This window comes from Cyanistes caeruleus, chromosome 6 (assembly GCF_971803275.1).
Source record: "Cyanistes caeruleus chromosome 6, bCyaCae1.hap1.1, whole genome shotgun sequence".
NCBI classification, from domain to species: Eukaryota; Metazoa; Chordata; class Aves; order Passeriformes; family Paridae; genus Cyanistes; species Cyanistes caeruleus.
The window spans coordinates 43,735,249-43,751,225 of NC_141706.1; the positions used below are offsets into that span (position 1 = coordinate 43,735,249).

At 39.8% G+C, this 15,977-nt stretch overlaps 2 protein-coding genes across 6 annotated transcripts in view; one reads left to right on the forward strand and one right to left on the reverse strand.

Moving 5' to 3' along the window:
• Positions 1 to 241: 241 nt before the first annotated feature.
• Positions 242 to 13,717, reverse strand: PPP2R3C (protein phosphatase 2 regulatory subunit B''gamma). 4 transcript variants are annotated; one of them, XM_086893254.1, is made up of 13 exons: positions 13,600 to 13,717; positions 12,862 to 12,989; positions 11,656 to 11,760; positions 10,971 to 11,083; positions 10,078 to 10,175; positions 7,694 to 7,764; positions 6,830 to 6,962; positions 5,687 to 5,742; positions 5,539 to 5,614; positions 4,793 to 4,929; positions 3,059 to 3,196; positions 1,354 to 1,413; positions 242 to 665 (listed from the first exon to the last, which is right to left on the reverse strand). In XM_086893254.1, exons 1-13 carry the CDS (start codon positions 13,682 to 13,684, stop codon positions 477 to 479), a joined length of 1,389 nt encoding a protein of 462 aa, XP_086749380.1. In that variant the 5' UTR covers positions 13,685 to 13,717; the 3' UTR covers positions 242 to 476. The 4 variants fall into 4 exon arrangements, with proteins under 4 accessions (XP_086749380.1, XP_086749382.1, XP_086749381.1 ...); XM_086893256.1 differs by having other exon boundaries at positions 13,334 to 13,610; XM_086893255.1 differs by having other exon boundaries at positions 13,229 to 13,610.
• PRORP (protein only RNase P catalytic subunit) overlaps positions 13,655 to 15,977 on the forward strand; it is a 39,516-nt gene continuing 37,193 nt past the window's right edge. The window contains exons 1-2 of one of the 2 annotated variants that reach the window (XM_023927886.2): positions 13,655 to 13,928; positions 14,425 to 15,831. In XM_023927886.2, the coding sequence (XP_023783654.1) occupies positions 14,831 to 15,831 (1,001 nt within the window). In that variant the 5' untranslated portion in view covers positions 13,655 to 13,928; positions 14,425 to 14,830. Of the gene's footprint in view, positions 14,104 to 14,424; positions 15,832 to 15,977 lie in introns of both variants that reach the window. The other variant, XM_023927887.2, reaches the window with a different exon arrangement.

Sequence of the window (15,977 nt, forward strand, 5' to 3'; positions counted from 1 at the left end):
GCATAGAAGAAAAAGGCCTAAATTCTTTACTTCTTCCTGAGAACTTTTGCCTTCACAACAGAATGGTCAACAGTGCTGTAATTAGATGAAGCCATGCAGAATGTAGTGGGAGGCTTGGGATGGCTGAGCAGATACAGGTGAGCGCTGAAGATACCAACAACCACATTCTTACTTTTACTCAGGGTAAATTCACACTTGGAATAAGGTATTTAAATAAGAATAGGGCTTGGTATGCATGAAAAAAAGTCCAAAAATATTTATTTAAAAAAAAAAAGTAACTTTTGCCTCTTAAACAACAGTTACTTTTTTGGTTTCAGGAATTAATTCTGTGACTCGTGTGTACCACATTTTGTATCATATGTGGGGCAAAGGAGGAAGGGAGAGAAGTAAAATGGAAGAGGAATTGATTCAGATAATGAATGATGCTGGCCCATCAGATTGAGATCTCCATGGATACAGTCTGCTCCCATTCAAAGTCACGTATCATCCCCATCAGCAGTGTTGTCATTATCGCTTGCCACAAGGACCTCTCTGTTCTCGTACGTCCAGAACCCATTCAGATCAATTAGAATGCTGGTAACAGTGTCTCCTTGACTGCTATTGATCAAGTCTTGAAGGGAGATTTTGTAAGGGTCCTTGGGCTTCACCATATCAAAGATTTCATCCTATGAAAGACAAGTCAAAATTAGGAGAAAAGCCCCCACACATTAATGAGCAGAATAATAGCTATTTCATACCATATACAGAATGATATTTGGGCAACTCGTGCCACCCACACCAGTTTACAAAAAGCAGCTGTTAAGCCCCAAAGCATTTAAGATACAATGCACACTGACTGATTTGCTACAGTTCGGACAGTGTCCTCAGCTCCCACATCTCAAGTAAGAATTTGCTTTTCTGGGAAGGCTTTAGCCACAAAGGGGCAAAAAGAAATTCAGTTCACTTGTAGGAGTTAAATTTTGTAGAAGCTCTTGTACTTTCTTTATGTACTAAAACTGCTAAATAAACAGTAGATAGTAATCAGTTTTATAGGCTTTTAAGTCACCAGTCTGCCCCCCATCCCCCAAGGAATGATCCCCAGAACTGTAAAATGCACTTAGCAAGTACCTTCAAGTGTAAGGAACAAAAACCAGGTAATTTGTCTATTAAGAAAACTACTAGAACATATCCGTTATTTTACAGAGCAACTGTTGACTAGAAAGGCATTTTCAAATCTATGAGTAGGACAAGTCAGCTCATTTCTACTACTCTCCAAGTAAATATACAGCAACCTATTAATTATGATGTAACATAATTAAATTATGAAATGCTTATTCAAAGATTTTATACAGTACTCCATTTGGCAGAGCTAACCTTGACATCCTGAAAAGAAACTGGTTCTTGTCCATGAATTTTCATTTGTTCCTGAATAGCCTAGAAAAAAGAGAAGTTGGGAATGGTTAGTGCAGTATATTATTGACACTGTATAAAAGTTATTAAATGCTTCTGCGTCTTAAACTGTATTACCCTCTAACAAAGCATTCATGGTACAATGAATGTACATGGTACAATGAGCTTGCAATCATTTTCCTTCCACATGTGAGGCAAAGCTGAGTTAAGGCATTATCAATGATATACATCTCTAGGTTCACAGTTCTTTATTAGTATGATATGAATCTCACTTTCATTATGACCAGTGTTTGAGCCATTTGCATATTAACCCTCAACACTCAAGATACTAATACTCCCAAACCATAAGGTTACATTTCTGACACAGTATGAAATATAGGCTAGGGAAAGAGAAGGAAAATGACCCATCAGCAGAAAGACAAATCAATTATTTTAATGTGGTACTATTTAAATATCTGCATCACCAAACCTAACACCTATGAACAGAACTGTTTCACTAGCACAAGCTGCACAGCCCTGTCAGCACAGCTTTGCCAGCACAGCCTCTGTAGGTGCAGATCTATTCACACTTAATGTCAGCAGAAAAGCAATCATTCAGAGTCAAGAACAACTATTCTGATTTCAAGGAAAACTTATAATGTTCCATGTCCAAAAGAAGACTTGTTACAATACAGAAGTAAGGTGGATATAAGATCATGCCTTGAGCAGGCCTGAATGCTTTACTGACTCAATGGTATGTACCTTGCTCCTTATCCTTCAAGCATACAGCTAAGTACAATGACATTATTTATTTTCACAGTTCTAATACAAAGATTCATATAAAGAAATTTGGAGAGCTTGAGCCCGTGTCTGAATAGATACTACTGAGGGAATCCTGTACATGAATAAACCATCAAGCTTGTAACTCAGCTGGAACTATCCACATCAAAAATAGTATTTTACTGCATAGCACTTCTCTTCCCATGATATCTCAGGTAGCTATGAGAAAAACAAGATGAAACAACAAAACATGCTCTCTCTCCAAATCAAAATCACCACTAGACAGAAGGAAAAAAAACAACAAACCAGCAAAAACCCCATTCCACACAAACCACAGTTTGGAGGAAGATTTTACAATCTTAAGTTAATTTTAACAGCAACTAAAAAAATTAAGCTTAGTTTAAATCTACTTTGGAAGCAACAGGTACAAATGCATATGAAAAATGCAAGAAGCTTCTTGCAAGCAAAGCACTGAATGAAAAATCCCACAGCTATATAGGCCTATCAATAAATTTCATTATTTTTATTTCTTTTAGTGAATTTCAGGGTTACAGTTGAAATTAAAAACATGGACAATAATCAGTTAGAACCATCATAAAAGATTTTAATAGGTCATCCAATTTTAGGACAATTTTCAATTAAAAAAAACCTCAAATCAATAGAAAATATTTTTCCTACTCAAAATCAAAACAGTCAATTTCAACTGCAGATAAGCTACTGAAAACACCTTTTGAAATCTTTCCAATTTTTGTCTATTTTTAAAAAAAAAATAAATCTTCTTAGAAGTCATTACAAGCCTGCCTGTGGCTGTAGGTAATTTGAAGTGATTTCCTGCAGATCTGCATGCAGACACACATAGGCTATAACACTATAAACACAGAAAATGGCCTACTTGTATAAAGAGACTTACCCTAAAGAAATAATTAAGGGAAAAGACATTCAGGTGTCCTTTGTTCTCTATGTCAAGCAGTTTGAAAATATATTGCAGAGCTGCAGGCTCCTTTCTGTTTTCTAATGCAAGCACAAAGTCCAGGTAGGTTTTATAGTCCTAGAAGTAGATACAATCATGTTTATTATAGTCTTCTTTCTAAATTGATTCTGCAAGCAGGAACTCTATAATTGGCAGCTATTTCATTGTAGGGGATCAGTTTATTTTCTGAAAAAGACAACACGAAATAGAAAATGGCTGCTACCACTAATGTGCACAGAAAAGTTACTTTTTAATGACTGCTACTAATGGGAAATCCTGCCATTTTAGAGGCAAAATAGCATTCCAAGCATAAATCCAAAAGAAACATGCCATATATATGCTTTTAAACAATGTTTAATATATCTTTAAATTGCTGAACATACCCAACTAGTTAAGAAAAAACATATAAAATATTTCATTATTATACATTGTCTAGTGGCAATAAGCCTACTGCTACCAAATAGTGAACTATATAGCCAATTATGTATATAATCCTTAGATCACAGTCAGTGGTTTGGCAAATTACATCCTAGAAATATTAGTTAACATTCCAAACAAGTATCACTTTTCTTTTTCATTAGTATGGATTCTTGGTTTCCCAATCAAGATACAGCTGTGACAAGGACAGAAATCCTACAGCCCTGTGTGTATAATTACCCTGTTTACCTGTAACACCAGAGAGTTGTGCTGTCATTCAGAGGGAACTTCACAGCCTGGAAAAACAGGCTACCAGCAAGTTCAACAAAGGGCATGCAAAATCCTGCATCTGGGGAGGAATAACCCCGCTGTAGAGCTGTAGAGTTGGAGGCTGACTAGTCAGAAAGCAGCTTTGCAAGAGGTCCTTGCAGCAAAGGCTGCTGCCAGCACCCTCAACTGCATTAGGAAACGCTTTGGTGACAAGTTGAGGAAGGCGATCCTTCTCAGCCTGCTTACACTACACCCTGGCACTGGGTCCTGCTCTGGTCTCCCCCATACAAGAGAGAAGAACCTACTCTTGCAAGTCCAGAACAGGACAGCTAAGAGGATCCCTTATGACCTCAATGATTATGTGATTCTCACAAAAAAACTGCTCAGGGGCCAAAAGGACTGTGTAGTGCATTTGTAACATCACTCTAAACTCCAGTCCTCTGAATGCAGACAAGAATTGTGGCTGGACATTAATTAGTTTCAAAAAATACAGATATAAGGTGTTACTTTAAATTAGTTAGACTTCTCATTTTTCACAGCTATGGAAAGCTTAAAATGAAAAACACAGTTGTCTTCATGAAGAAGTTGACAGCTTAGCTAATTTGGACTAATCTCAAGTCTGCCACTTGTCTTCGGTTCCCTTTAAAGCATTACATTTAACTAAAAAGTATTGCTGCATCTATACATTTTTTCAACATGCACTTTTTGTAACTGAATCTGCAAGTGGCCTTATCCTAGGCTGTCTGGAGTCTCTATCACCTCAGCTTTTTCAAACAAGCAATTTATTTTTAGGCCATGCAGCAAGCACCTTGCTCTTAAAAAAATTCTATTTTCAATATGTTGCATGGTCATCTGTGTGCACAGTGATAAATGGAAGTTACTTTACCTCAAGCTACTCTTTGTTTAAAAGACACTGATTATTACACATTTCTCAACTCAATAAGCCAAAGATGTTATGCTGTGGATAAAGGGAAGATATGAAATTACCATTTCACCATCATAAGTTAAGCATTCCTGAAAAACACGATCCAAAAATATGTTGGTCAGAGTCCCTGTTCCATACCGGGACAGTTCTTCTTTGCTGAGCATACCATTGTGATCTTTATCAAGGTTTAAGTACTGACCTAGGAAGGAGATGAAAAAAGGAAACCATAATATACCTCTATTAGAAAAGAACTGTTTTAACAGAGAAAAATAAACATTGAAATGCTAAATTTTCTTATTTCCTTAATAAAATTAACACAGTTAAGTGAGAATTTACTAGATCCACAATAATACTCATAAAGCATCAGAAATAAGCACAGAGCATGGAGGGAGAGGAAGTGGGATTCCCATGAGGTGTTAGCAGTTCTAATCTAAGTTAATAGCTGTGGATACTGAGAGAGGAGCAGAAGGCTAAGAGCGTATTATTTTATACAAATATACTGTAAGCATTAAAAAAGAGCTAGAGATGATGCAAAGGCATGAACAGAGGCAGAAGAGAAGGTTACAGAGGAATCTTGTACCTTGTGCAACAAGGTGACAGATTATAAAACCACAATAAAGAGCAACAGTGAAGAATCAAAATTAAAGAAAGTCAGGAAGATAAACTGAAAGGGTGGGTACAGGATTTGAAAAGACAAGTTAGCAGGAGGATTTAACATGACAAAAACAGAGAAAAAACAGCAGTAATAATGTGCCTAAGTCATACAAGAAAGAGGAGAAGAAAAGTGTTGACATAGAAAGGAACCTACCATAAACTCTTAATGCAGAAGGAGCAGAAAACCAATTTGTTTCCTGACTTTCTTTAGAAAGTTCTTCATCCCTTAACTAAGTGAAACATAAAGTTAGAATTCAGAAAGAGTAAATTAAAATACAACAGTATATGTTAGAGACCTTTACCTCCAGTAAATCATCCAGGAAGCTGCAAGCTAAAATATCCTGTATCTTTATCTTCCCTGCAGCAAGAAAAGGAAAATACATTTTAACACTTGCTCAGCCAACATATCAATTGACTTATTCTCATTTAGGTGGTTCCACTTCAGAAAGAAGTATTAGGAGCACAAATTTTTAAGAAACAAAAGCTAAACAAAACCCATATCTAACATCAAGGATAAGGCTCTAGTTTCAGAGATAAAATAAAATACCTTTTAAAATGACTGAACAAAACTAGCCTGATATTGGCAGGAGCTATCCTGAAGCCTTAAATGCCAGAAAACCAGATTAAAATAAATGTGACTGTTCAACATCAACTCAAAATGTAAAATAAAAATGCAAAGAAACCACACTTAAAACATTTGATGAAGTAATAGTCTCCTAAATGACAGGATATTCTTACATCTCCAAAACTACAGCTGTGACACAAAGGTAAGGTAGCAGAATGCACTTCTGCTGGTGCAGCTCTGACTGGTGCACAGACCCTGTGCTAACAGCTGTGCAAAATAATGGCAACTTCCCACCCACCCTCTCCAAACGTTTGCAATTACCTCTGTCAAAGGCTACTGCCCACACAATTCTCACCTTTACAAGGGGCACAGCTGGACCTTGAAAACACATGTACTTTGTGACTTAAATTGAGGGCATAGGAGGGAGCTACACCTGTAACAAGCATTATCAGACCTAACTGCAGACCTTTTCTAGTAGGTCTACATGGTGCACACAGATTTAATCACAAGAAAAGCACATCACTTTAACCATTCCTGAGCATTTCCACAGCTCTGTGGGTGTTCTGACAAGCAGTTGTGTTGTTGGTTGCTGTATTTTCTATTCACCCTAAACACTTACAAAATTAGCTACTGCTAATGGCTCATTATGATGAAACAATATCTTATATGTCAGTTTCTATGAGATAACTCTATAGTACTTCAACTGATGGGTAGCTCACAGAAATTCATTAGCTGTCAAAGTAGATTATTAGACCCACAACAAAGAGTCATGGTCTTCAGTGGAGATTAATCTTCAATGCTGAACAAAAGCCTGCCAGGACAACTACACATTCCTTTGTAAACATAAGTAGCTTCAGTGGAAACATTTTAAGAGACCTACCTGTTCTGAGAGGATCCAGAAAGAAGAAGAACTTTCTAACTGCTGTGCAGACATAGAAGGAGTAAAAAGATTTTTCTAAGCCATCCAGTTGTGGCAAAGTAGGGATGAGTTCCAAAATATAATTTTCTAAATCCTGCAGAATTAAGAAAGAAAACAAGCATTAAACATTACTATTGTTCCACGTTTACTATATTCTCCCGTGGCTTTCAAGTGTATTCTGTTAAAAATACAGCCCTGCAACAATGCAGAAAAGAGCATGAATGCAGGTCAAAAAAGCTCTTGTCTCAGTGCAAGAAATCCCATATCATATACATGCACATATGATTCTAGGGCTGAAACAATCCATTAATAAAGCAGAATTTAACAAAGTACGAGATATTTGTATGTAAATATAAATGCATTCAGCTGTGCCTTTTTCAAATAGCAGGAACATAACTCCTGATTGGATTATCCCATTGCTGAATATTCTTTAAATCCTTTTTCTTTGAGTGGAAACTAGGACAATTTTGTTTTTAAATTTATTTTATAATATTACCTCCTTTTAGAACAGAAGAATAATTCACTGAGGAATAATTTGTGATTTTTACCATATCCTACTAAATCTAGTAAAGTGTTAATGACATGAAATCTTTGTAGATACAATCGTTTTCTCAGAAAATTACCCGTAAATTCAAAAGGCTAGCACCACTCTCACCACCACATCTCTTAAATACATGAATTGCAATTTATCCAAACAAATGTGCCAACCCCAAATCTGTATTATGATATAAGCTTTTACAAGACAAGACTAGGAAAAAATTGGGGTCTTTCTGATGCTCTATCATTTCATTAAAGAGACATTAAATTAATCAAGAATTTACTTACTGATTCTCTGAGGTAGCCTTGTCCTGCCACATCATATAAACTGAGACCTATTCTTGTCTGATGAAGCCATACTGTGAAACAGAAAACAGAGTTACAGTGCAAGAAACCTATGGGGCTTTTGAGTTCTTGCCAAAATTTGAAGTTATTCTAGAGGCTGCAAGGCACAGTTGGATTTTAAGTGCTTCTTCCCATTTCTCTGAGCGTTAAGCAAAGCCATGTCATGCGCTGCTTAGAAAGTTTCAGTCTGGAAATTTCTAAGAGTCACTTGCAACGTACTATAAATATACACTTCATAAATATATACTGTTTGTAATATAAATATACACCCTTGCCACAACTGCCTTATAACTAGATGTGAAAAATGGCTGAGCAGATACCACATTTTATTTGGTGTATCACAGAATAGCTAGGATTAGAAGCAACTTTAACATCACCTAGTTCCATCCTCCCCCCACCACAGGCAGGGATGGTACCCACTAGATAAGATTGCTCAAAGCCCCATCAAACCTGGCCTTGACCAGTTCCAGGGATGGTGCATCCACAAGTTCTCTGGACAATCTGTTCCAGTGCCTCACCACCCTCTGAGTAAAGTATTTCTTCCCAGCATCTACTCTAAATGTCTTCTCTTTTAATACAAAACTGTTTCCACTTGTCCTGTCATGATCTGCCTGGGTAAGAAGTCACTCTCCATTTTATATGCACCCTTTAAGTACTGAAAGTCCACAATGAGGGCTTCCCCCAGAGCCTTCTCTTCTCCAGGCTGGACAACCCCAACTCTCTCAGCCTGTTGTCATAGGAGAGGCTCACATCTTTCCTGGGTTGACTTCAGGTGGGGTCTCAAGAGTCTCAGAGCAGAGGGGGAGAATCATCTCCCTTGACCTGCTGGCCATGCTTCTTTTGATGCAGCCCAGGCTTTCCAGGCTGCAAGCACACACTTGATTATATGGAATGACATGGATTTGCTCTCTCTCACTGACTTAGAAATGTGTAGCAGTGCATTTTCACTGCATTAAACAGCTGTGCAATGTTATTTACAGGTAAGATTGTGACAGCCCCCTGTATAGCACCAGACACTGCAGCTACAGCCACATGTCAGGCCCTCACTTCTGAGTCACAAGACAAGAATTAGAATCACACAAGCATCTTTCTTTGTAATGAGAAGGCATATTAATTGGACATTCTACAGGACAATGTACTTGAACTCATTGTTAAAGCACTCTAACAGTGATGGAGTATAGATTAGATTAATAAAAACCATTATTCACATACTTAACATTAAATTTAACTCCCATTTTCTGAAGAAACAGTTCAAAAGTTCCTCTTATGCAATATGAGCTGTCTTTCATAACATTCACTCTGCAAGGTAAGTGTTTCTCCTGGTGTGTTAAGGCAGACATTATAGAGTGAGGCTGTTTCGTTCTTGGCTTAAATTTAAAGTGCATCACACATGAAGTGACTTGGTGGTGGCAGCTTTTTTTTCTATTATTATTATGTTTGTTTGCTTAGCAAAAAAGTATCATCCTAAATATACAAGACTCAAAACTTCTAGGTGAAACAAAGCTCTGAAAGAACCTCTGTTGTGTCCATCTGGGTGACCCTTTATGAAGTACATACAATTGTGACAGACTTTGTCACAAGTCTCCTATCCTGCAGCTTTTGGGTTTGCTGTTGGAAATGGGTCTATTACTCATTTCTTGCATATTGTGCACACCTGCATATCATGCTTCCTGCTCAACACAAGATTTTAAGTTAAGCAGGCTGAGCTGCTCAGAGAAAGGTGCTGTTCTCCTTTCCCAAAGGCTTTAGCAGATATAAGAACACAGTAGCAAGGGCAAAGGATAATGAAACTATTCCTTTCTGCTACCCAGCCTAGTGTTTTTAAACAACATCTAACATATATTTTAAAAAAAAGCACATTTTTTCAGCTCAAGTGGATATTTATAATAAAAAATAGCTGAAAATATGGTAAATGACAAGCACAGAAAAATACTGATGTATTTGACAGTTAGAAAATATAGACAGCACCACTGTCAAAGGACAAACAGCAAACAAAGCTATCTGACTGATCAAAGTGGTTAAGATCACACCTGCCATAGAACTGTATTGTTTTGCACTTCACAGTATTGCCTGAATAAAAGAAATCAGAATGATGATATATTTAACAAACAGATCAAGCATATCTGTGGCCAAGGAGCGGTGGATTTCAGAGGTATGATGGATTCCCACCTTCTAGTAACAAGAAAAAAATCCCAAGCCTCAAGAAAAATAGCACTTGCAGTTAAGGGCAGATCTCACTGCATTTGAAGGGAAGATCAAGTAACTAATAAAGCTGAAAATAGCCTTAAAATGAAACAACTTCTAAGAGAGAATAAGCCTCCACTAACCTTTTCGCATGACGTAATTGAAAAACTGCATGATAGATATTCTCCCATAAGGATCACTATGGAGTAATTTGGCAAAGATCTTCGCCGTAAAGAACTGCCTGCAGAACACAAACACAAAGCTACTTCTATGCATCTGATTACACTGCACTGACAGATCCAGTTACAGTATTTGAAATTTACAGATCCTGTAAAATAATGTTTTAACACAGAATGTGTTAATATGCTACATTACACTCATCAGGTGGAATCCTACCAAGTAACAACAGTAGACTCAATAAAAAGAATCTACCTTTTCTGCTCATGAGACTCTTCAGTGATGCAGAACTTCTGAGAACTTTTATTCAATTTCTCTTTAGTACAGTATGTTTGGTAGCTTCCAATCTTCTACAACAAATATGCACATAAAAGAAAACTGCCAGTACTGACAAATAACTTGCTTCTGCCCAAAGCTCAATCACAAAGCTATGTGCACAACTGCCATCTCCAACAGGAGCATAAAGAAGGACCATTCACTGCATGCTGTGCACATCTGGTAGGAAATTCTGCATCAGAAGATATTAGGGGAAGGTTGGACAATATCACTGGAGACATAATTTCCAGTTCATTCATATAATGTGCTGTTTGCTGAGCACTAACATCTAAAAACGTTCATGCTAATAAAAATTTCTTCTTCAAAAGGATGCACTACCATTATTTTAGGAACCTCTATTAAAAGTCACTTCAGAGATGCAGAGCACACCTTTGCAAGGATGCAAAGTAACCAGTTCATCAGTAACTACATGGATAAGACTTTCTCTCACCATTAAACTGTTCTTGTCTATTTTAGCAACTGGAAGCTACAATAGCACTTGGGTTAAGTTAAAATTAGCACATACAAGAAAAGAAAGACTTACTTGCATTTTGGTCCAGCTTTTTCACCAACTTTCAAAAAGTTCTCATAATTAATCATTGCTTCTTCCCCAATCATTGGTGATGTCTGATGTTTGTCCAGTAGAAACCATAGATTCTTAAAAGGTATTTATATTTGGTTAAGAAGATATATCTTTATAAACATCAATGTGCTTAAGACATAGTGTTTAAGAAACTCAGCAAAAATGTGGGCTTGATGCAAGGTTCTCTCAGTTAATCAGGACATATTGTCAGTTCAGCCAGAAAAGCATTCCCTTAAATGCTGCAAAACACATGCACACTCTCTCTCCCTCCCTCACTAGCATTTCTAGGGTCACACCCCTTCTGTCTTTGCAGTGCAATAAAATCAACTACCTTAGGAGTCTCTCTCAGTGATACATAAACAGAACTTACTTCATCCTCTGGGCCCACCAAGGAAATCATTGCAATGTGCTAGAAAACCAGAAGCCATCAGTTTGGTCCTCACATATATAATAATGAGGAAGTTTCACACTGGCATTCCCAGCCCAAGGCTGGCAGCACTTCCACTTTACCAAGTACTGTGTGCCCAAATACAAAGCATCTTACTACAAGATTCTGTGGGCAGACAGGAGATCATCAAACTCTGACAGGAACTTATCTAAATCCATTCAGAAGCCATTACAAAACACACAGAAATTCTTTTCCTACCTGTAGCTCTTCATTATCCAACAGTTCTCTACTTTTTCTTTGCAGAAAGACAGCTCTAGATTCTTCTCTTAATTTCTGAAGTAAGACTTCATCTTCAGCTGGCAGCTGGAAACATTGTGGCATTTTAATTTTCTGCATAGTACCATTCAAAAACTACATATCCAGCAAGTACTCTTAGGTGGTCTTGAGTCACACACTCTGATTGAAGTTATTTACTTGACAGAAAATAGCCAGTCTACCAAACTTGCTTCTGCTGCAAGGGATATCACTTACATACTGTCTCAAACCATTTAAATAATGAAGCACATACTTAAAGCAGGACATCTTTAACAGGACAGACACAGAAGTAACTTGAGTAACCACTTTCCCTAGAAAGTGACAAAATGTGAGGGCTCACACACAGAAGAAAGACATTTACTGTTTTGTTTTGCCTGGGAGAAACAGCACATTCTGTTTTGTGATAGGCCTGACTCTCCAAAGTGTGAACATCTACTAGACTTGTTTTGGCCAACAAATAAGATAAAAAATACATAATGTGAAAGTTCTGCCAATATTTATGTGCTGAACAGTACAGCACCACTGGAACTTAGAGAGTTGCACATATATCCATCAACTGAAACACAGGTACTCGAGAACTTAATTGGCAGAAGCATGAGACCCTAAGGAATACATGACTATTAGAGATTTGACAGCAGCTGAGTGGTCAAGTTGATGAGTGCCAGCAATATCAAGATGTTGACATGTGATCCCATCCCAATCTGATTCATCCCACAACTAAGGTTGCTGGACCAATCATTTCTGATGGATAATGCAAGTAACAGATCTATCTCCAGTCTGCAAGACCAATGACCCACCATATTCATGAAGCAGCATCCCATCATGTCTAAACAGGAACCAGAAGATATATATGTGTCACACTGGTATGTCAAAATTTAGTTAGAACATTAAGTGCCTCTGAAAGAGAACTTCCTATCTTTATCAAGCAGCCGGAGGAGCAAAATATTTCACTGACTCTGATATGATTCTTAGCAATTATTTCAATGCTGAAATTCACAATCGTATAAAACAAAAAATTAGACTAAGCAATTCACTCAGAGCTCAATCTACTTTACCTTCTGAAGCTGCAGGGCCCCTATGAATGAGCACAACTTTTTTTACAACATAGAATAGCCTCTTGTTAAAAGTTTATCTGGATACTTCACTTACCCTGTAGTAAAATCGTGGTATGCTTGCATATGATATATTGTCACTTTTTTTCCCTCCTTTCCATTCCATATAATATTTTGTGAACAATTCCATTTCTTCATCCTTTAGCTCTTGTTCATTCTTTTTGGCTGATTGACACAGAAAAGAATGTTCACGGTGTACTCCAAACAGAGTTGTAATGTAATGAGGGGCTTAAAAAATAGAGTTAATACAGAGGTTTATCCGGTTGTGACGCTTCGTAACACAAATTCGAGGTGGAAATAAGCGAAACACAGACCAATCGCATAAATTACGTAATAATACGGCCCGTAAGTACTTTGAGTATGTACACAGCACCACCTTCACTGACTGCACACAGCCGACTCACTGCAAGGTATGCATTCACAGCAGCTACATGAGGATGCCTGACAGAGCAGCAGTGCCGCAGACTCAAATCGCCTTTCCGAGCGGGGCCGGGGCCGTCGCTGCGCACCTGCGCTGGCTGCGCTCCCCCGCGAGCGAACCGCTCCCCGCCGCCCGCCGCGGTGGGGCGTGCCGGGCAGCGCGGCCCTCACAGCTCCGCGCCGCTCCCGCTCGCTGACCCCTGAACGACGGGAGCTCGCTTCTCCGCAGAGCGACTCCGGGACCCGCCCGGACCCTATGGCAAGGGGAGAGGCCGACGCTCGTCCCCCGGCCCGCCGGTGATTGAGGGCACCCCGGAGCGCTTCCCCCGCCCGCTCCCGATCCCGGAGCACTCACGCGCGCGGCGCGCGGCCAGACGGGCCCGCAGCCTCCGCTCCCAGTCCATCGGCACGCGCCCGCCGCCGAACGCCTCCCCGCGCATGCGCGCTGTTCGACGCGACGCGACACGCCCCGCCTCTCCGGAGCTTCCTGCCCGCAGCTGATAAGGCGGAGCAGCCCCGCTCCTCCCACCCGGGCGCGCGGATCACGTGTCGCCCTGCCCGTGAGACGCGATTGGCTCCACGCGCGGGCGCGGGCCCGCCACGCGCTTCCGGGCCAATGGGAAGCTGGCCTGTTCTAGCCAGGGGCACGCGCCTGCCGCGCATGGCTGCCGCGCGCTGCGTCAGGTGGGCCCCTCATGAGGGATGAGAGAGAGAGGGGATGAGGGAGCGAGGGGCGAGCGGGAGCGACTTTCCCAAAAGCTGGGGGTTCTGCGGTGCGGCCGAACCGGGTCCGCGGGGCACCGAGACGCAGAACTCTGCGGGTTCTCCCCCTGAGGCGGACCAGCCTGCGGTCCTCCCGGTATTTACCCGTATAATCTATCGTGTACCTGGGATTTCAGTGTAATTACCGCCCGCGGTGTTGCTCTCTCTCTTTGGCAGCGGCGTTACCAAGGATCTGGGATTGGGAAAACAAGTTGAATGGAAGTTTGGCATCAGGTGAAAAATGTGAGGGAAGCCATGTAGGAACCCCGTCCTGGGACTGCCTGAAAGATCAGGACCGGGATTTCTCACCTGAAATCATTGAGCTACCTCCAGTTTCGTGTTTGCTAGCATGCAGATGTAAATATTACAGGAATCCACGGAGCAGGTCGTGATATCGTGGTGTTGTTTTTATTTTTAGGAAATCCCCTGACTTGGACAAAGGCAGGAAGAAAAACCCCGTGCTTTTTGTGCAGCTGCGTCAACTTTGCCTTTCTGCGTACAACATAAGCAGTACACATCATTGCTGTAACCAGCAAACAGGAATCATAATACGCAAAACATCTTCTCTAGAAAGAAAGATAACTCTCATTTTGGATGATCATCGTCACAGTCCAAGAGACTGATTTTTGTGAAAAAAGATTTTACCATTTTTTATGTCTGTAAGAGACAAAAAGGACTCACAGAACAAGCCATTGGAAACAGAAGCTTATACAGCTTGACATTTCTTGGGCTTTTATTAATGAACATCCCCATGCAAACTGTATTTTTCATTTTATAACTTTATCAGATACAGTGAGCTAATTGTGAGGTAATTTTGTTTTGTGATGGCACTCCTTTCTCAAACTAGTCAGCAGGGTTTTCAGGCTTTGCTATGGAAATGTCACATGTTCTGGCCTGTTTCAAGATGTCAGCAGCTGTTTGCTGCCTCTTTCAGCATCCCTAATAGGGAAAAAATTAACTATTTCAGTTTTATGACATCTTCCAGCACTGCATTACCTGTGGACCCCAAAGAAACTGATGTTTTACCTACCAAGAAAAGGTCTGAAATTGATTGCAAAGAAGGAAAAGGATGGGATGAGGAGACTAAAGAAATACCTGAAGGGAAATTCCACTTTTCTTCCTCTGTTGGAGCTGCAAAGAAATGGTCAATGAGTCATGGTCTGTCAAGGCATAAGTTTAGCAATGTACAACCTCCAGAAAAACCTTTACAGGCTGAGGAATGGAACAAACTAAAGGAAGATTTCCGATTACCTGAAATATTTGAGGAGGTGATGCTGAACAGTATGATCAGGTGCAACAGCCCCATTGATGTGGCCAAGTCCTTGCTGACCCACGTGGCAAAGCGTAATGGTGACATTGCATACAATGTGTTGGTCAAATACCTGACACTCTGTGTCCAACAGGGACAGGTTTCAGAAATCTGTGACGTGTATGACATAATGAAAGCCAGGTTTAAGATTTTAGAAAGTGGGGCTTACAACCTTCTAGTCAAGGGGTTGAGCAATTCAGATCAATGGAGAATGGCCTTGACTCTTTTGGAAGAAGTGAAAAAGATTATGATTCCATCACGGACGTGCTACGAGTCTTGTATCAAAGCAGCCAGCCGTCACCAAGAAATGAAACTCGCCTTTGAACTGTACAATGAAATGTTGGCTAAAGATGTGGTCCCAACCTTGGATGTCCTGCAGTCGTTTTTTGACTACAGCAGGGGTATGAAAAGTGCTGAGTTACAAAAAGAGCTCTTTGGTATCCTCTTATATTTGAGAGAGAACCAAATATACCCTCACAAAACATTTATGCGGAGTATAAAGCTATGGTTTGAAAGGTAAATAGAGTTTCAATAACAAGATGCAGTTCATGAGGAGGAGGGATTCATATTATCCCACAGATCAACTCTAAGACTCCTCAACATCTCATTTTAATTTTTGCTTCTCCACAAGAGATATGTTGTCATGAAAAGATGCGTTTAAT